We start from the raw sequence: 22464 nt of genomic DNA, 5'->3' as shown, positions 1-22464 counted from the left end.
GATCTTTTGATCCATCAGTCGGGTCAGTTTCATCGCTCCCTCCCCTCTCTGAACCTCACTGCTTGGTTCCTCCACTTCCAACCGTAGCCAGGCTTCCTCAATTATCTCACTCTGTTAGAGATATTTTGATAGCTTCCATAAATCTTCCACTCGAAAGATTTATTTGAGTAAGTGGAAACGTTTTTCATATTGGGCACAAGGAAAGGACATAGATCCTTTCACCGCTTCCATCCAACTAGTCCTTGATTTTCTTGCTGAACTTTTCCATGCAGGTTCATCTCCATCTACTCTTAAGGTTCAATTGGCGGCTATTTCTAATTTCCATGTGGGTATTTCTGAATCTGCCCTAATGTCCCACAAACTCTGCAAAGCCTTTTTGAAAGGAGTTTTTCTTCTCAGACCTCCTGTAAGAAATCCTCCTTCTCCTTGGGACCTAAATTTAGTTCTTGCTTCTTTGATTCTTTCCCTTCGAACCTGCAGCTTCATGTTCCTTAAAGTTATTATCATGGAAAACTCTCTTTCTGGTGGCTATCACATCAGCTAGAAGAATTTCAGAACTTCAAGCACTCAGTTGTCGTTCTCCTTACCTTGTGTTCCATAAGGACAGAGTTTCCTACGAACTAACCCGTCCTTTTGCCTAAGGTGGTTTCAACATCAAATCTAAACCAGTGCATTGACCTCCCTGTCTTTTCCTGAGTATTCAAATAGGTCTGAACAAAAATTACACTGTCTGGATGTTCATCGTCAATTAAGGTACTACTTGGACAGGACGAAACAATTCAGAAAATCTGATCAACTGTTTGTCTCCTATGCGGAAAGCAGAAAGGGACTTCCAGTTTCAAAGGTATCTTTATCCAGATGGCTAACATCTCTGATTACCCTTGTTTATGAGATTAGACACCAAAACTGCCTAATAAGCCTAAAGCACATTCCACCAGAGCTTTGGCTACTTCTCTAGCCTTCCAAGACAGACTGCCTATTGACACCATTTGTGCAGCGGCTACTTGGGCTACTCCTCACACTTTTATTTCCCATTATAAGTTGGATTTAGCTTCTAGGCATAGAGCTAATTTTGGTTCCACTGTTCTCAGGAGTCTGTTCCGTTAGGCCACCGGGACAAGGTGCTAGGGACGGTCCCATCCAGCAAGAATGAAGGAGATAGACAACTTAACATATAGAAGTTATGTTCTTACCATAACGTTCCATGTTAGTTGTCTTCTTCTCGCCTTCTTCTTGCGTCCCACCCTCCTTCCCCCTGGCCTGGACAGACCTAGAGGAGTTGTGATCGTGACCTCTCTTTCTGCCACCTCTTTCTTAGCTATATGCTATTATGCATATTTCTTGTTTCAGGATGTAGGTCACCCTTCTTCTTCCTGTTCTTAGAGGTGGATTCTGTTTTTTACAGTTATACTGTTTCTGTTATAAGCTGGGGTTAGCTTACAAACGAGATCTGAGGTAACTCTCGCCTAGCATTGTGGGATATAAGGGGAGCCTCGAGCCGGTGGAACCAACTCTCGAGCTTTAGAGTGGCCGAGTCGGAGCCGAGGTCGGCTCCGAACCCATCCAGCAAGAAGAAGGCGAGAAGAAGACAACTAACATGGAACGTTATGGTAAGAACATAACTTCTATTTTTTGCATGTAAAGTGAAATTTTGTGAATTATCCTGGAAGGCAGTTTTAAAAAGAAGCATGCAGGCTATCAGAATAAAGGTCTCTGTTTCTAATGTGTGGCCACACTTACCTGCTGAAACTAAGGTTTCAGAGTTCTGAGGCATGACTTCCTGGTCAAAGTCCTCTTTTGATCTGCTCACAAACTGTGATTCCTCTTCAGGAAAAGTAGCAGCTGTAACCTCAGAAGTTTCTTGTACCTGAAAAGAAACAAATGTGTTTTAGCTTCTTTTTTTGCATGGAAAATATAATGGTGTTTACACAAAATGATGGCACTTGTACAAAAGGTGTAAATACCCTGGTATGCAAACCCTGAGGGATATGCAGACAGATATTTCAGGTCACAAAAATGCAGGAAAGACCATGGTAATGAGTTGAATCCTTCCTTCTCCGAGAATGATACTGACATACAAAGAAAAAGATGATTGGTTTCAACAACTGGCTGGCTAAATGGTGTCATTCAAGGGGAGGTTCAGGAAGTGTCAGTTTAGGATGAGTTTCTGTACAGTCCTACTTGCTTTGCCAAGGACTGCTTGTATATCTCATTCCGAGGCTTCCACATACTGGCTAAATAATCTTTTCTATCCCCACAGTGCCATTTTAAACAGGAGTCCCACTAATGGATCTCACTGCCTTAAAAAAATCAAGAACCCGACATCAAGGTAGCACTGCTCAATGCTAGGAGTCTAAATAAAAAATTGCCTGACCATGACACCATATAGCATTTGGAGCACATTCATGTATGTGTATTATTACCAAAACCTGGTTTGAAAGTGCAGAAGGCACATACACTATACCAAGATGCCTGAAGGCCCAATAGGAACTGTGATAGAGTATCCATATTTGTTAAAGACTAGACTACCTTGAGGTAGATTCCTAGAGACACAGGAAAAACAAAGCACACTAAATAAGAACAACTGTCAGATCAAAGCATTTTACTGGACCCCTTCAATGCCCCCTGAAAACCGAATTTGACTCCTAAATATGCTGAATGAACTTCAGATGCACAGGAACTTCAACATCCTGTGCGACCTTAGCCATCTTTCGATAAACTGGGATTCCTATACCTCAAATGTTTATGAAACCAGGGAATTTGTGAGCATAACCTACAACTCCCTGGACCAAATAAGCAAAGAACCCACTAGAGAACAAAATACTTTTGACCTAGTCCTTACTAATATAGCATCTATGTGCACTATCCTACGAGTACACTCTTGTACAGTTAAGTCTGACCACAAACTGGTAACAACTTCCTTCAAAATCCAAAGCCATCAAATATAAATACATGCAGTACTGAAACATTTCAAAAGTACTAACCACCTGCAATTCCAAGATGAAGTCTCAAAATTCAAGCAGAACTGTAACCTCAAAAATATTGACATGGCTAGTAGTCATGAAAATAAACTCCATGCTCACCTAGCTGTATATACTAACCAGACAGTTCCTATCAGAACAAAATAGAGTGGGACAGTCAAGAGCAAGCAAGCCAGCCTAGCAGTGAGCATGCATAGACAATATAATACAATAAAAGAAAAGTACTTCTTAGAATACACAGCACAACTGAAAACCCACAAAACAAGTTCAACATCAAAAAGGTATCAAAAGCACTGAAAAATACCATCAGGAAGGTAAAGGCATCCCATGAACTTAGACTAGTAGTGAAGCCAAGGATGATGATAAATAAGAAGTTATGTACCTACCATAACGTTCCATGTTAGTCGTCTTCTCTCACCTTCTTTCTTGCTTGATGGGTTCGGAGCCGATCCCTCGGCTCCGACTCGGCACTTGCTAAGCTCGAGAGTCACTTTTACCAGCTCGAGGCAGCCCCATATCCCATGATGCAAGGCGGTAAGTACCCAGATCTCGTTTGATGACAAAGGGCAATAGCACCAAGCAAAAAACACTTCCCAAAGGAAGAAAGAAAACTTACAGGATGGAAGAAGGACCAGGTCTGAAAGGTCTTCAGCATAATAATTTCTTATAACAAGGTCTGTCCAGGCCAGGGGGAAGGAGGGAGGGTCGCAAGAAAGAAGGCGAGAAGACAACTAACATGGAACGTTATGGTAGGTACATAACTTCTTAATGTTAAGTTGTCAATCTCGCCTTCATTCTTGCTTGATGGGACCGCGTCCCTAGCACCTCTATCCTGGGTGGCTCAATGGAACAGACTCTTGAGGACTGTAGAGCCAAAGCTGGCTCTGTCCCTGGAGGCCAAGTCCAATTTGTAATGGGAAACAAAAGTGTGAGGAGTGGCCCAAGTGGCCGCTGCACAAATAGTGTCTAAAGGAAGTCTAGCTTGAAAGGCTGTAGAAGTAGCTAAGCTCCTAGTTGAATGTGCTTTAGGTTTTGAGCACAGCTGTTTTCCCCTGAGCAGATAAATTTCAGAGATGACCGAAGAAAGCCATCTGGACAAGGTCACTTTAGAAACAGGAAGGCCTTTTTTATTATCCGCATAGGAAACAAAAAGTTGATCAGATTTTCTAAATTTTTTTGTTCTGTCCAAATAATATCTAAGTTGACGGTGGACATCAAGATAATGTAGCTTTTGTTCAGCTCTGTCTGAGTAGTTTGGGAAAAATACAGGGAGATCAATGGACTGATTCAAATTGGTCTTTGAAGCGACCTTAGGCAAAAAGGTTGGATTAGTTCTCAAAGATACTCTGTCTTTGTGAAAAACCAAATAGGGGGGTCGAACCGATAGAGCATGAAGTTCAGACACCCTCCTGGCCGATGTAATAGCCACTAGGAATAAAGTTTTCCAAGAAAGAAATTTCAGGGAACAAGAAACAGCTGGCTCGAAGGGGGGAAGAATCAAGGATGTCAGCACTAAATTTAGATCCCACTGAGGAGGAGGATTCCTGATTGGAGGCTTTAGTAGGAAAATTCTTTTCAAGAAGGCCCTGCAGAGCCTATGGGACATAATATTATGATCTGCTATCCCGACATGAAAGTTGGAGATAGCAGCCAATTGAACTCTGACTGTGGAAGAAGAGGAGCCTGCATGAAAAATCTCTGCTAAGAAGTCCAGGACTGCCTGAACAGGGGCAGTGAAAGGATCAATATTCTTGGCCTTAGCCCAATAAGAGAAACGTTTCCATTTGCTTGTATAAATCCTCCTGGTAGAGGATTTTAACGGTACTATGATGTCTCCAACTGGGTTAGAGATCAAAGGAAGCCTGGCTAAGGAAGGAAGTGGAGCAACCATGCTGTGAGGTTGAGAGAAGGGATAGACCGGTGCAGCTGACCCGATTGGTGAATCAGAAGATCTGGCACTGGGTCCAGATGCCACGGCTGCACCAAAAGGTGATGATGGAGGAACGGAACCAAACTTGTCGAGGCCAGTAAGGGCAATGAGAATCAATTTGGCTCTCAAAGCGGTAGCTTTCTGGATAACTTGAGGGATCAGAGGAAATGGAGGGAAGGCATAAAGAAGTCCCTGGGGCCAATCCTGGGTCAGAGCGTCTCTGGGGGGATGGCCTGGTAGAGGGAAGAGACAGAAGAAGTCTGGACATTTGCTGTTTTGGGGAGTAGCAAAAGATCGCAACATGGACGACCCCATTCCAGAAAAATCTCTTCCGCTATAGATTGCTTGAGAGACCACTCGTGAGGCATGAGAATAGCTCTGCTCAATCTGTCCGCTACAATGTTGGTTTTCCCAGGGATATGCATTGCTACCAGAAACCGATGAGAGGAGATCGCCCATTGCCATAGTCTGAGCGCTTCGACACAAGGGGTAGGACTTGGTTCCGCCCTGTTTGTTGATATACCAAACTACAGACATGTTGTCTGTGTGGACTGCAATTGTCCCTACGGGAAGAAAGTCGTTGAGGGCTTGCAACGCGTTAAAAGCACTGCTCTCATCTCCAGGACATTTATGTGCAGATGGTACTCGAACGGCTGCCACGTCCCATGAACCATCCTGCCCTGATCATGACCCCCACCCGATCAGGGAGGCATCCGTGGTGACAGTGGCTATCGGGGATGGGGTACAAAGTACCTGCCTTGGTGAACCTGAGGAGATGTGATCCACCAAGCAAGATGATCTTTGCAAGTCTGTGTCACCAGAATCTGGTGACGCATAGGAAGTTGTTGGTACGACCACTGTGTGAACAGCATCCACTGAAGAAGGCGCATGTAGAATCGAGCCAGGGAAGAAGAGTAATGGCCGCAGCCATGAGGCCTAATACCTTTAGAACCATTCTGGCCTGTACTTTCTTGTTGGCCAGAATGATCCTGACATGACTCTGAATGTCTGAAACTCTTTGATCTGTAAGGGTAGCTGACATCCAAACAGTGTTTAAGTTTGCCTATGAAGGTAATAGACTGGCAGGGCGATAAGGATGACTTTTGAAGTTGATCGAGATGCCCAAATGAGAACAAAGATTTATTGTGTAATCCCTGGCTTGTATAAGCTGATGCCTGGTGGTGGCTGACAGGAGCCAGTCATCGAGATACGGAAACACCTGGAATCCTTGACGTCTCAGGTGAGCCGTGACCACTGCCATGCATTTGGTGAACACTCTGGGGCTGTAGTGAGACCAAAGGGCAGGGCTCTGAACTGGAAATGACTGGACCCCAGCCAGCGGAGAAATCTCCTGGAGCGTCTGTGAATTTTGATGTGATAGTACGCATCCTGAAGATCTATTGAGCACATCCAGTTGTCCTTCTGTAAGAAGGGCAGAATTGACTGAAGAGTGACCATTCGAATCTTGTCTTCCTCACAGACTTGTTGAGTCTGCTGAGATCCAATATTGGTCTCCAGTCTCCCGTCTTTTTGGGGACCAAAAAGAACCTTGAGTAGATTCCGGGCTCTGAATGGTCTGTTGTAACTGGCTGAATGGCTTTTTGCAGTAGTTTTGAGACTTCTAACTCTGCAATTTCCCTTAGACCGGTGGTACATCTGGAAGGGAATTTGAGGGAAAGGACTTTCCTCGAAAGGAATTATGTAACCCTTGGATATGATCGACTGTACCCATCTGTCTTGAGTGAGGGAATGCCAGGCTTCTGGGTACAGTGATAATCTTCCCGACTGCCTCCAAGGAGGGACAGCCGGGCAGCATCTCAGGGATGGTGAAAGGGCTTGTCAGAGAGAGCCTCTCTGTTTCCCTGGTTTTGGACCCCTCTGCCTCTAGAGCGCGTCTGTTGTTGTTAACCCCTCTGCCTCTAGGGGTAAACTGACCACGTGAATCCGGCGTGACTCCTTGGGATTTACGGAACCACATTTTTCCACCTTTCTGTCCTTTGGGGTAAGGTCTAGAAGGGGTGGAAAACGGACTCCTACAGCAGAAAGAGTCTTGCCGTCCTGCTCGCACCTGGTCAAAGTTTCCTTCACCTGAGGGCCAAACAAAGCTGACCCATCAAAGGGAGAATTTGTGAAGGACGCCTTGAAGGGATCTGCAAAGTCACATAGCCGCATCCAGGCTTGGCGTCTAAGAGCCACACCTGTACCTGCGGCTCTACTGCTCCATCAGCAGCATATGATATTAGCCGCATGGAGGAGTTTGCAATGGAATTAAGGGTTCCTAGCTGCGAAGCAATTTTTTCTTGAGCTCCTGCAGCTGTAGGATTCTGTACTACTTCACCCAGCTCCTTAAGGATATCCCTCTGGAGTCTGGTGAAGTGACATAGGTAATTCAGCGAACGCATAGCAAAGGTCGCTGAGGAAAACATCCGCTTACCGTACCTATCCATGGTCCTAGAGTCCTTATTAGGAGGATGGACGGCACGGAAGGATCTGCAAGTTCCTTCTTGGTGGCAGCAGCCACCACCATGGCATCAGCGGGGACACCCTTAGTGAGGAATTGCTTGTCACACGGGGCAGTGATAAATTTTGAAGGCCTCCTAGGGACTGGCTCTACAGAGTCAGGAGCTGCCCACGCCTTTTGGGCAATAACCTGCATAAGGGGGTCGAAAGGCGGAGACACCCAGGAGGTGGAGGGCCGAGATCCAAACGCCTCTAGGTATACTGACTCATCCTCAGAGGGATTGTTGGTGGGCCAGTTTCCCCTCTGTTTAAGGAGTTCTAGGATGTCTGAGAAGGAGACATCCTCAGAGGGGGATCTAGGGAATCCCTCTGACTCATCAAAGTCAGTATCTGAAGTGACAGACTCGGGGGAGTCTACATGTTTCCTCTTACAAGTCCTCTTCCTAGGAGGATCTCCCGAAACATCAGGAGAATCCTTGGAAGAGGGGGAAATTCCCAATGGGGAAACCTGAGGCGGAGGATCTCTGGGTCCTGTAGCAAGAGAAGTGGCAGAGATGTCAACAGGCACTATAGAGGGAGGAGCTAAGGGAACAGACTGCTGACTGATACCAGTGGCCAGCACACTCTTCATCACCTCGAATGCTCCCTCCCAGGCAGGTCCGAGAGAACCCGTTCGAAGAACTAGGAACTCCAGGGACCACCGAAGGGAAGTCTCCGAGGCAGATGTCGGAGCCGAGCTCACCAAGGCCGAGGCTCCAAGGGGAAGAGCGGGTTCGGACAAGGGTCCGATGCCACTCACCCCTCGGAGGAGACCATGGAAGCCCGACCACGAATCCCTCTAAGGAAGGTCTCAAGAGGAGATAAGAGTAGAGGCTGAAGGAACAGAAGGGGGTATCTGTCCTCCAGCCGTAGCAGTAACCATTCCGAAGACTCCAACTCCAAGCTCTGGGGTAGAGTTGAAGGAGGAACTGTAACGGGTGTGGACCAACAGTCGCCTGTTGAGACGGACTATGTAACATTTGGGCCAGTGCCTGTGACTTAAGTAATCTACTGACCACTCTCTCTAAGTCATGGTCTGAAAGCCTGGATGACCTTGAAGATCGGCTCCGATGGCTCCGTTCCGAAAGGAGAGGTGAAGCCGGAGCCGAAAGTATCGGCTCCAAGGAAGGAGACCTCGACCTCTTCCTGGAATGAGCCATCGGAACCGATGAAACTATAGACCCTGTCGGAGCCGACAACATATCGGAGCCGACAGGTAGCCTCGATGCATCGGCTCCAGCCGGAGCCGATGCAGCCACAAAAGTAACGGTGTCGGAGCCGACACCGATGCCTGTGCAACATGGTGGTCGGAACCGATCGGAGCCGACACCGAAGTGGTCGATGCAGAATCGGCACCGATAGCCATCGGTGCCGAAGGCTTAGTTAAGCCAGAATCGGCTCCAGCCGGAGCCGATCTCGACTCAGAACGAGTCGGAGCCGAGGCCGCAGGCTTTGACACAGAAGCCTGGGCCTTGGAAGATTTGGCAGATTTGGATGGAGCCGACTTAGCCGGAGAGCCCTCCGGCTTAAGAAGGCCCCTAAGTATCAGTTTGTTTCTTCTTTCCTGCAGGACTCTCTGGCTGAAGGAATGACAAATAGCACAGGAGTCCTGCAGGTGAAGAGGCCCCAGGCAATACAGGCAAGAAGTGTGACCGTCTGTCAGAGACATCTTCTGACAGCACGAGTCACACTTCTTAAAGCCTGAGACCCTCTCTTTTGACATGGTGAAAGACAACACACACACACACCAGTCAAAGAATTAAATTAAATTAAATATACCAAAAAGGTATAAGTAGACAAACACACACACACACCCTAACAGGGGGGGGATGGGATGGGTAAAGTTTGACTAAAAAATAAAAAGAGACAGGTAAATTTCTGTCAGAAAATCTTTAAAATTAACTTAAAACTAAAATTTAAAGGGTTTTTAGTAAAAAGGGGCTAAAATATCAAGTATTTTAATCACTTACCAGGAGCTGGTAAAAGGAGGACCTCATAAGCGAAGCGGCAAACGAGATCTGGGTACTTACCGCCTTGCATCATGGGATATGGGGCTGCCTCGAGCTGGTAAAAGTGACTCTCGAGCTTAGCAAGTGCCGAGTCGGAGCCGAGGGATCGGCTCCGAACCCATCAAGCAAGAATGAAGGCGAGATTGACAACTTAACATTCCTTTTTTACTTACGTCAGAAATAAACATTGCTCTGAACGTATCACCTACTCAAATCCACTACATACTGCTAACAGATTAGCTAAGAAATTCAGTGGAAATTTCACCACCACCCCACTCTCAGAGACAGCAATACAAAACCCACATATTTATCTGCATTGTTCCCCGTACACTTCTTACAGGTGATTTGTGCCTTGCTTTTTGGGCAATTGGTATGCCAACAATCCAAGATCTCTTACATCTCCACAAGTTAAACAGCTCAGTGAATACCACAACCAGAAATATGAACCTGCTTCAGAAGATAACCAAACCACAGTGGAGAGTCATCACACAGTGACTATACTTGCTCTGGAACAAACCACCACTCCAGATCAAGTGACAGTATCTTCTTTAAAAGGAGTTACAGACAACTGAATGGGTATGACTAGCCTATCTCTCTATGAAAAATCTAGTTAAAGTCTGGGTACTGGCAAGGCATAAATGGTCACACAGTCTTGATATTTAGCATTTCCTACGATTATATAATGATACACTTCTCCTAACAGACACCATCAGCCACTGCTAAACTAGTTGCTAACACTATAATTGCAATGATGCAAGGGTACACTTGAGACATTCATCAGCCAAAAGTAACTCAATCCTGCCTTCTACCCCACTAGGTAAGTGAATGAAAATGTCATTAGCTTTGAAAGATAGAATAGAAAGTGCAAAGGTCTGTTAGCTGCATATAGCATGTCACCCCCTTTCACCATTCTTTGAATTCTGCAGTGTAAAAAGGTTGGTGTGCATGACCTTTGTGTACGTAAAATTAAATAAGATGGGGTGGCTGAGTTAGTGGGAAAAGAAACAATGAAATTATGAGTTGTACAACTGCTATCATCATTTATTTAACTAAGTAAGCTCTTTGAACAGAAGTGTCCGTTTTCATTCTCAACGGCAAAACACTGTACAGTTAAGCGACTTTTTCAAGTCGTACAGTTTGAAAGCAAAAACTGAGGGAATCAAGCCCAGCAATACAGGTCGAATCAAGTTAACAGCTCACAGCCATTACCCACTGAGGTAAACTGCAGGACTGCCCAGAAGAAAGGGGAAATTTAGGGAAAGGATCAGAAATTGTGGGTGTGAAGCAGTAGTACAGGTGACAGAGATGTAGGGATGCAGTAGTAGAACTGTACAGAGAAGCCCAGCAGCCTTGGAGGAAATGAAAGGAAGGTTACTGGAATGGCTAACATAACACAGGGTATGTAAGATGGTATGCTTCTACGTCTGCTTCAGACTGATGACTAGTATATTACACAATTGTTGAGGAAAGGAAACAGGAAGGAACAGAAGAATGGGGCAAGAATAGGAGGGCAGCAGATGATATGAGGAGAAATGTGGGCAGATAACCAAAGAAGAAGAAGAGGGTGCGAGGACTAGGGGAAATGGTGAAAAAAATGATGACGGTTGTACCACTGCACAGTGCAGGAAACCTTAGTATTATACACAGCATACACAGATATACTGAAACTCACTTCACTGTAAATACCACAGATTCAAACATAACATCACACAACAAAATCATAACAGGAGGCACAACAAACCATACTGGGGAAAGAGGTGAAGCCTCCCCATACTAAACTTAATTTATACACCTTTTTTTGGTTGCTGTACCTCACATTAGGAGATGTATAAGGGAACACAAAAAGCACACTGAAGAAACATTTCCCTCTCCCTGTTTAAAATACCTCATAAATTCAGCAGGCCAGAAGATTTAAGGAACCACACTCAGTGAAACAAAGTTTGTATAACTTGTTCTGAAAAAGAAAAAGCAGGGCTGAAAGACAGTGCCAGAGAGGAATGATGAAAATGTTAAAGAAAGTCATGGAAATAACTATTCAGAATAGAAGAAGAGAAATGGTGACAAGGAAATGTTATAATGAGGCAAAGGTCAGTGGGTTGTTACTGTTGGTGGAGTGCAAAGTAAGGAATAGGTTCAAGAAGACCTGAGAAAAGCAAGGTAAGCTGTGGTTGAAGGCTCTACCTAAGCTGACCAGGTAATACTTTTTGTGCGGAAAATTAGGAAAGCATGCCATCGTGTCATTATATATGCTGGAACAAGGTGGTAGTGAACAGGGAAAAGGAACACACGAGAAAATTGGACGATCACTGCAGTGGCTTCAAGAATTTAGCTGCATTCTCAGAGATGTTGCATTATGACAATCAATGGGTGAAGGTGTTAGATCAGAAGAATAGAGACAAAGGATAGGCACTGGGAGGCAATGTTGGACGATTTTTGCAAAACAAAAATTAAGAGCCCTATACAGCATTCAATGGGTGCACACAATGTTAGCATTATCAAGCCATGAGAAATGTGCACAGAAAAAAAAAAAAAGATGCAGCTGTACCTGGATTCAAGGATTTTGGGAAGGAAAGAGAAAGCAGAAGTAATAATGTGGAAGTGGCACACATTAGGCAAAAAGGCTGTGGCAGCAGTGTATAGCATACAGGAAGGGATGAGTGACAGTGTACCCCACTAAAAAGGAAAGAGTGGGTAACAGCATAAATTGTGTAGCTTATTTGTTAATGTGGTGAGTACTTTCAGATATAATTCAGGCCACAGACAGCACAACTTTTCAGAAGTCAGGGTCGAGAGGCTTCTGTCTGATTAAGTTTGCAGATGACTGCAAACAAGGTGCAGTCACAGAATACCCCCAAGACACCAACATACTACAGGAAGAACTAACACAGACAAATAACTGGTGCTAAAGCCATGTCTTAAACTCAGTGTCAAGAAATGCATAACAGTACCCTTTGGGAAGTCAGTCATCCTTGGGAATTATATCACTGACAACACACCCTTAAGAGTAGGCCAAGTAGTCAGGGGTTTTGGCACATGTGCAACCTGGTTTTCAACCAACATATGCCTAAGGTAGCAAGGAAATCATTCTATATTGTGCAACTTAAGCAAAGGCATGGCATCAAGGTCCAAGAAAGTCATTGTTCCACTATATTCAGTCCTCCAGGGAAGTCATCGTTCCACTGTATTCAGTCGTCATCAGGCCCATCTCTGAGTATAACACCCTTTGGTTTGCACCTGACCAGGCACATGCAACAACTGGAACATCTTCAGAGGTTCCTCACAAAAAGAATACAGGGCATAAACAGTATGTCCTACACAGATATCTTTACAGCCTCCCCCTCTATACCCTTGTTTCCTACAAGCTGTTGAGAATCAATCAATGACTGGCATACAAGGTATCCTTGGATCCCACTCAGATGGATCTTTTGTATATCGGCAAAACAAACAGCATCAGATTTACTCAATCTAGGGACTGAAACTTGGCTTGCAACATAAACAGGACACGTTGGGAGGGGACGGTATGGGTCTCAGAGTTCTCCTTCTCTGGAACAGGCTTCCCATCCATGGGAAGCAGAGATCTTCCCTAACCCTATTTAAGAGAAACCTGGACCCGTGGATGGAAGACCGAAAATATACTCCGAGTCTAGCACCCACGTCTTTAATGGATACAGTCAGCCTGTAAGTCTTGTCCTAGCTTACAGATGTACCATACTATAAAGAAACATCAACTTGCAGGAAGCTTCACAAGGCTTACAAATGCCCTAGTGGTCATTAGCCTAAAATACATCTATGAACATATAAACTAATGAACAATTTGGAGCGGCAAATCAACCAGCATGTTTTTTGGCATTAAAGGAAAAAAATAACTGGCTGGATGGCAGTACAGTATGTAAAGGAGAAGGGAGTGGAAATGGTGAACATTTCATGCAATGGGTCACAGGTCAAATAAAGTACATTAATGAAGGGGTGGATGGTGGAGTACAGCATGACAGGGGAAGGATATAGGCAAGAGATGGGGTTGGGACCTTTGGCAGAAAGTTCTAATATAAAGGCTGCAATATGCTGCGAAAAAGCAGGACAAAATTTCACAAGTAGGTTAAAGGGCTGGTCAGGGAGGAATATGATAGCAGTAATGGAGAAATCAAGATCCCATTAGTGGTATGAAAGGTGCTGGCCTTCAGGGACAGGCAGAAAAAGTGAGACAACAGAGTCAATGCAGAAAACAGCACTTAAGCCGTCACAAAGACATCCCCAAAATGAAAACAATATTTTCCAGTTGGTTCTTTGTCAAGGGAAAATAAAATAATGAACTGGTGGAGAACAATAAGCACAACATGGTGTGGTACACAGTCCCAAGTGAGAAGGGTGGTGCAAGTGTTCAAATACAAATCTAGGACAGGTTTACTTAGCCAGTTTTACAAAAACAATAAATCTTAACAGTGAGAATGTTATAATGGAATTAATGCATGCCCAGGAGTTCTGTGAGGCATGCCACCACACACAGATGCACACACCTAGGAGGAATAACAGCCACTTTGTTGAGTGAATACGCCTCTGATGTCACAATATGACCAAGCAAATGAAAAAATAAAAATAAATAAAAAAACTGCATGCAAGCTACTGCAACCCCACACCCCAAATGTGTCTTAACTGTCCATGATTTTACTGCATGGCTGTGCTCTGCCCCTTGGTAGAATGTCTGACGTGTTAGTAAACTAGTAAGGATTAAAGTCAGTCTACAATGCTAGACATTAGCGTTTCATACCACTTTTTATCTAGAAAATGCATTCTGATAGGCCATCTCTTGAATAACAGTTAAACGAACCATATTCATTTTTAGCCAAATTAAATGATCATGCTTCTATCTGAAAAAAACACATCTGACACAAACAATTTTTAAAGAGGGGCATTAATCTCCATATACTAAGGCAGGAAGTACTCCCTACCACACCCTGTTTAAATATATACTAATGAGGTCAAAGCAGGCCAGATAATGTAATTATACTGATCAGCTAAAACCTTCATCAAAATGTGTTAACTCTCTCTTTCTCTCTGTCACAGACATGCACATGCATGCAAAAATGCAAATACACACATAAGATTATTTTTATTTACTTTTTTAAGAAAAATTTAAGCTTGTTAAACAGCAATGCCACATTTGGCAAACGTAAATAAAGCCCATGTGTTTTTTTTTTTCCTGTCTCAGCTTCACAACACCTTAATATGGGGCCATGAAGTGACAGACTTGTTTTACAGTAGGAATTACCTGTATAATAAAAGTTCTCCTGCAGGGTGTTTATTCTCCAAACAGGGTGGTGATGTACAGGTAACCCATTCTCTAAAATAAAATAAACACCTTTATAGAAATTAATAAAACAGAATTATTAATCAATAAAGTAAATGCTTCTATCAGCAAAATAAAGAATATGTACACTATTAAGAATTGAGATGTGCAGCACAGTGTTAAATAAGGTAGGTTGCACCTGTCTGTTTGCATGCAGTTGAAAGAAGTATTGAATGGGGGAAGCCGGTGATGCAAACATTCATTTTACCAAAGCACTTTACATGGTGCTGCATCAGAAACTAACTACTAAAACAGAAGGAAACAGTTAAAGAAGAAACATTTACAAATGGATTCAGAACGGTCTGAGTGAGAGGATACAACAGGTAAAAAATTAGGTTGAATATTACTGGAATGCCCAAAAGCTCAACCATCAAGACCAGTACATTTTGGGGGGGGGGGTTGATTTTGGTACTGCAAAAACACATTTGGAAAAATGCAGGAAGTAAGTGAGAGAAGAGACAGTAGAAAGATTTACAATGCAGCTTGCTCTGGATGCAGACAATAATTAGAAAGCTCAAAACTATGGTCCATCATGAATGAGAACAGTAATAATACACCTTGGCAACTCCATATAAAATATTTACGGTAAAGGCGATAGGACTGCAACATCCTTCACCTAGACAGACCTAACAAAAAAGGAGGAAGAGGAGTTGCCATAATATACTGCAATCACCTCAACCTCTCTCCACTGACCAACCCACACCCCTTGTTCCATCCTGCTGAACTCTTAACTGCAAATTTAACAACTACAAAACACTAACAATAGCTGCTATTTACATACCCCATGATGACAACATTCCAGTATTAGACCACACTCTTTCCTGGTTCTCACATAATATACCCAATGAAACCATCTCCAAACCTATAGAGAACTTTGTAATCTCACCAAAAAACAAGTCATCTATGACAAGAAAAACATTTACCTCCTACTCCAAACCACCCATCCCAATAACACTAAAAAATTCTGGAATACTATCAAATTCTCCACCCAGGCCATCCCTCAACACCAAACCCCTACCCAATAACACTCCCCTTGAAACCGCTACCACACTTAACTATTACTTCAATGACACGGTCAGTAAACTCAAGCCAACTTCTCACTCTTCTAACCTCACTGACCCCCCCCCTTTCTTACTCCTCTAACCTCACTGACCTCCCACCCCCAACCAAAACAACATCTTCTTTCTGAAATCAGTTCCCACTAGTTACAAAAAAAAAATCTCCTTCTTAGACTTAAGCCCTGCTCTCCATCTGCAGATAACCTACCTCCACTCTTCCTTAACTTAGCTGCTAATTCCATCATCCACTCCATTTCCATCCTTAAAAAACGCTCTATAAGCGAATCCACAGTATCATCACTCTGGAAAGAATTTTATGCCATATCTATCCATAAGGGAGAAACCTCCATAGAACTATCTAACTATTAGCCTATAGCCATACTGCCCCCTATCCAAAATACTCGAAAAATGTATACATAAACAACTCATGGGCTGCTTATTCCAAGAAAACCTACTCATTTCCACCCAGCATTGGCTTCCATTCTGACCACAGTACTACCACAACCCTTTTTGATTTCACACATTCTATTTTTCTAGCTAAAGACAACAACAAACTCATCTCCTGTCTCTTTCTAGACCTCTCTAAAGCATTCGACACCGTCTCTCACTCCATGCTCCTTTCCAAACTCTCTCATCTCACTCTCTCTAGATCCTCCATCTCCTGGTTTTCTAGATATCTCTCTAACAGACAGCAATCTGTTACCTGGCTCTCCTCAATAGCTCCCTTTCTCCCTATCAGGATGGGAGTTCCCCAAGGATCAATCCTGGCCACATTCCTCTCTTACAATATGCCGACGACTCCACACTGTCATTAATGTGGAAACTTGCACCAAGCTTCTTGGAGCCATCATTGATGAGCAACTCAAGTCTGACCTGCACATTCAACACCGCATAAAGAAAACATACCAAAAACTAGGTTTACGTTACAGAAATAAAAAAAATTCTTACAAAAGACTCAAGACTCTCTTTTGCCTTTTCCTACCACATCCCCCAATCTTCTCTACAACTCACAAATCTTAACTAACCTACAATCTACTCTCCTATCTAAACATGTAACTACTTACCAAAAAGTAGCCAGATTTGCAGCTAACCAGACATCGAAATCACATCATCTGTCATTTGAAGCTTTAAACTGGTTAGATTCTCCAACCAACTACTACTCTCTCAACTGACTATCATTCATACCATCCTCAACAAGCCCACCTCCTGTCCAGGCATCTCCTCACTTATCTTTCTTTATACTCCCTTCTAGAACCCTCAATAGCTCTGACCAAAAAGACCTGAAAATATACAAGCCTAAAAAAATCTACAAGCAAAAACCTATATAGCTACTCTCCTGTCCTATCCTGGAACAAGCTACCCTTACCCATCAGAAAAATAAACCATGCACATGAATTCAAAAAAGCTTTAAAAGGCCACCTACTAAATTCCTGGACTTGTTTCCCCATTCCTACTCTCACTCACCTCCACTCCTACAGTCAAATTACTTTAACACTAGAACCATCTCTTTAACCCACTAACTGATTCACCTCTGAACTAACTTCTCTCTCAACTTCTTCACCTAATTTATACATTTACTATTTATTCCTCTTACTATTTACTCCCCTTAACTTTGACTATGAAATATTAGCATTCTTCTTTACTGTATATCTGACCTATTATGAAAAGCAACTTTTAAATTGTTAACTGCTTGTATTTTTGTACTTCAATAAAGGGTTGTGAGGTTGGCATAATGGTTAAGGTGTTTACCTTACAAATACAAGGTTTGATTCTTTCATTGGGTAATTGGCTAGGCTTAACATGGACCATAATGGGCAGTTAGCCTAGTATGAATCTAAGCCAATCACATAGCAAGACAGACAGCACCTCCTACTGCACCCTTTTTAAATATATATTACCAACAAAGAGGTCACAGCCAGACAGATATTGTAATTACTCTGACCTGCTATAACCATCTTCAAAAAACACACACTAAAAGTGAACAAATTTCAAAGTGAAGGTAACACACAGAGTCCTGACAATTTCATCGGTGACTAGATTCTTCTACTACAACAACAAAAGCAAACAAGGTACAAACCACAGTTATGTGAGACCTTAAAATGTATTCCTCACATTATGAAGAGTCTTTGTTGCACAATCAATTTAATTTAATGTCATAATCCAAATGTTCAAGTTGTAAGTGATTTTTGCAAAAATGAATAAATAAATACAAATATAAAGACTGCAGTGTGTTGTTTGGGCTACTGGTTTACTGTTTACTCATTTTTGTTTGAAATCCACACCCAAAATAAGTCATTGTAGGTACTGGTCAACAAGTTACCTATGTCCGTAAAGCATTCTTATTAATAGAAAGCAACTTACTCTTTAGGTTGTATTCATCAGGACAACTCAGGAAGTTCCCCTAGTCCCTCCCCCCTTTTTTTAGCACTAGTTGGTGCTAACCGGCTGTCACTAGTGCTTGGAAAATTCCTAGATGGATAGGACAGGAAACAGCAGGCTGAGAGTGGAGTAACACAGTACACTAAATTATCACAAAACGTACTCTGTAATAGTAGAGATTTTTGTTACAGAGTTGTTGGAGGAGGTTAGGATGAAGATGACCGACTGAGGTGAGCCCAATGCTGATGAAGTTGGAATACTATGGTGAACTGCACGCTGGGAGCGGTAATAGAGGGGGTGCTGCCAGATTAACTGGATTACCAGAAGGAGCTGAGAGCAGTTTAGCAGTAAGCTTGGCCAGTGGAGTACTTGGTTTTAAAAGCATGCGCCCGGCAGCAGGGTGCTGGGAGCATTCAGAAAACTTTTTTGTATGCAGAAAGATAAATAAAGGCAAGAAAGATAATGAGTTCGATCCTGAAAAAAAAAAGACAAGGGCTGATGCAAGGATAATAAAAATGGAATAAAAGACCAGTTGTAAGAAAGACACTATTAACAGGTACGAAGTTATGAACAGTATTATTTTATCTTTTATCTGGGTCTCTGATGAAAACGGGTACACAACACGACAGACTATCCTGATAAACATATGTCAAATAAATAAATTAATAAATCTTTGGGGTTTAAATTACAGGACATAAGAGCATTAATACACTTAGTAAGAAAATGTATTTGTGAGTTTACTTTTGCGACTTTTACTCTACTTGAAAAAACTTATGAATAAGGTGGAGAGAGAGAGTTAAGTGGCACACTGGACTGATTATATTTTTCAAAAATTGAGACTGCATTTAATTCAAAATGCCATACATAAAAGAACTCGAGTTAAAAGACGTGTCTGTTTTTTTGTAATAAGGTGCATGAGGTTAAAAATGTAGGATGAAAGAAATCTTTGGACAAGGGGTGGGAGGCATGGGTGACACCGGATATGCATGACAGAAAATGCAGCATTTTTCAAATGTTTTAATTGTGAATGAGAAATGTTCTTTGTTGGAATGACGGGTACTTGGTTGGTGCAAGACTATAACAGAAGATGTGATCAGTGTGTGAAACTGGGATATATCACTACAAATTGTAAGTGTAGAAAATGAAATGAAGGTGGACATGATTTAGCCTGACTGTCCTACACTATAAAAGGAAAGAAGAAAATAATATTTGAGAAGAGAGACAATCTGATGATAATATACCTGAGCATATTAATGGAGAAACTACTATGGGTAAGATAACTATAATAAAAGGTATAATATGGAGAAGCATGAAAGGAATGAGATAGAAATGTTTTATAAAGATAAAGTATTACAGAACAAAATAAAAGCAGATATACAGCATTAGGACATGAAGGGGAAGAGGAAAGTTTTGAGGCAGAAGAACAAGAAAAAGATGATAAATCCAACTGGAGAGTGGCCACAGAAATGGAAAAGAAAAAGATAAAACAGAAGTAATGGCACAAAAAAGGAAGGAGATGACTTAGGAATATTAGCACTAAATGTAAACAGCATTCAAAATACCAGAGGTGTAGTAATGGATGAGTGTAGTAAAAGAATAAGTATGGAGATTGTATGCTTATTAGCTACAAGATGAGTGAAGTAAGATAAAAAAGAAGTGAGGAAATACAGGAAAAAAAGATTAGATGGTCAGTGGGGAGCATTCAGAAATTAGAATAAGATACTGGATGTGATATAGTAGTATCTTGAAGATTAGTGGTATGTGATACAAGGAAAAAAGGAAAAAAAATAACTAGTTTATTTATAAACTACTTTGATGGAGAGGAAAAAAACAATTGGGGAATTGAATAAGTCTTATTTACTTAACAGTTAGCTACTATGGTTAGAGACTTTAACTGAAATTTGACAAAGAAAAGAGAGTACTATCATAAGATAAAGTAAAAAGAAAAGTTATAGCACATGGATGGTTGAAAAAAGGAAAGAAAATGAGCATCGACATATGAAAATAAATTATGTACTCACCATAACGTTCCATCTCGCCTTCATTGTTCACTGATGGGTTTGGAGCCAATCCCTTGGCTCCGACACGGCCGTTACAAAAACTCAAGGTTTACCAGTAGTTCGAGACAAAGCCCCTTATCCCATGATGCACTGCTGGAATTACCTCAGATCTTGTTTGCTGAGTGTACCACATACCTGTAAGAGAACTACTCTCCCAAGAGAGGGAGAAGGATTGAATAACCAGGATGAGACCAGCCTCCAGGTCAACTATCAGCCAGGTGGGGGATGGAGGGAATGACGTGAGAATGAAGGCGAGATGGAACAACTCACATGGAACATTATGGTGAGTACATAACTTCTTAATGTGAAGTTGTTCAATCTCGCCATTCATTCTTCACTGATGTGTAGCGTCCCTAGCACCCTCAATCTCGGGTGGCTCATGGGAGTACATTCTTCAGGACAGTAGACCCAAAAGAAGCCCTGTCCCTGGAGGCCTTATCAACTTTGTAATGAGTAATAAAGGTATGAGGTTTAGACCAAGTGGCTGCAGCTCAAGTGTTATCAAGGGGCAATTTGGCTTGGAATGCAGAAGATGTAGAAACTGCTCTGGTCGAGTGAGCTTTAATCTTGTGTAATAAAGGCATATTAGCAGCTGAATAAGCAAAGGTGATACAATCAGATAGCCACTTAGAAAGGGTTGTTTTAGCCACTGGTCTACCTTTTCTGGCTTCAGAGAAAGACACAAAGAGCTGGTCTAATTTTCTAACATCTTTTGTTCTGTCCAAATAATATCTGAGCTGTCTGTGAATGTCAAGTTTGTGCAGCATATACTCTAGTTTGTTGGAATGGTTGGGGAAGAAGACTGGCAACTCAATGACTTGGGTGATATTAGATAACGGACAAACTTTGGGCAAAAAAGAGGGGTTTATCCTAAGAGATACTCTATCAGCATGGAAAATCAAATAAGGAGGGCTGATAGATAAGGCTTGAAGTTCTGACACTCTGCGGGCAGAAGTAATAGCCACCAGAAATATGGTTTATGGTTTTCCAGGATAAAAATTTTAGATCACAAGATGCTGGTTCAAATGGGGGAAGAATTATATGGGACAACATAAAGTTTAGATTCCAAGGAGAATAAGGAGTCTTCACTGGAGGCCTCATGTGAAAGGTTCCTTTGAGAAAGGCCTTGGACAACTTGTGGGCCATAATGTTCAGCCCGTCCACTCCAAGATGAAAGTTAGATATAACAGCCAACTGGACCCAAACTGTAGCAGCTGCAGCACCTTTATTAAAAATCGCAGTCAAGAATTCTAAAATGGATGTCAAAGGGGCTTGATAAGGATCAATGTTCTGCTTAGAAGCCCATATGGAAAATCTCTTCCACTTACTAAGATATAATCTTCTGGTAGATGGCTTGTGGGAAGACAAGAGGATCTGCCTTGTCTCATCAGAAAGATCATGAAGCCTGGCTATGAGGGGAACTGGAGCAGCCAAGCTGTGAGCTTCAGTGACAATGAAGGATGGAGGTCCTCCGACGGATGTCAGAAGGTCCGGAACTGGGTCCAGAATCCATGGATCCCCCAATACATGATGATGAAGAAATGGGAACCAAATCTGCCGAGGCCAATGAGGGACTATAAGAATGATGGTCCTCCCCAGCGACACTGCCTTCTGTAGAAACTTGGGTATTAGCAAAATTGGTGGAAATGCATAGAAGAGACCCGGGGACCAATCGTGTACGAGTGCGTCTCTCTGGGGTTCTCCCGTAGGGGGAATCAGGGGAAAGTAGCTTCTGCATTTTGTGCTGATGTGACTGGCACACAGATTGCAGCAAGGCTGGCCCCATTTGCGGAAAATCCTGTCCGCAATCTCTTGCTTGAGGGACCACTCATGAGGCAACAAGATTGCCCTGCTCAGTTTGCCTGCTATCACACTGGATCTCCCAGGGATGTGCATTTTCAACAGAAAGCGCTGGGAGGAGACAGCCAAACTCTGAGTGCTTCTCGGCAAAGGGGGTAAGACTTGGTCCAACCTTGCTTGTTCAAGTACAAGACTACTGACATATTGTCTGTCTGAATCACAATTGTCCCTAGAGGAAGAGAGTCCTGGAAGTACTGCAATGCTAGAAGTACTGCTCTCATCTCCAGGACATTGATATGCAGATGTGTCTCTTGATCTGTCCATGTGCCTTTGGCAGTCTTCCCCTGAAAATGCCCCCCCCCACCCTATCAGGGAAGCGTCCGTGGTCACAGTGGCTACTGTAG

At 42.7% G+C, this 22464-nt stretch overlaps 1 protein-coding gene across 1 annotated transcript in view; it reads right to left on the bottom strand.

Annotated features, from left to right (window-relative positions):
- Positions 1 to 22464, bottom strand: part of LOC122813695 (zinc finger protein 160-like) — a 369040-nt gene that overhangs the window by 126464 nt on the left and 220112 nt on the right. Inside the window, exon 4 of the mRNA XM_044086149.1 lies at positions 1741 to 1867. Coding sequence (XP_043942084.1) covers positions 1741 to 1867 — 127 coding nt within the window. The remainder of the gene's footprint in view (positions 1 to 1740; positions 1868 to 22464) is intronic.

This window comes from Protopterus annectens, chromosome 10.part0 (assembly GCF_019279795.1).
Source record: "Protopterus annectens isolate FY-2018-M chromosome 10.part0, PAN1.0, whole genome shotgun sequence".
Taxonomy (NCBI): domain Eukaryota; kingdom Metazoa; phylum Chordata; order Ceratodontiformes; family Protopteridae; genus Protopterus; species Protopterus annectens.
The sequence above is the reverse complement of the archived record's forward strand: the minus strand, read 5'-3'. Positions and strand labels throughout refer to the sequence as shown.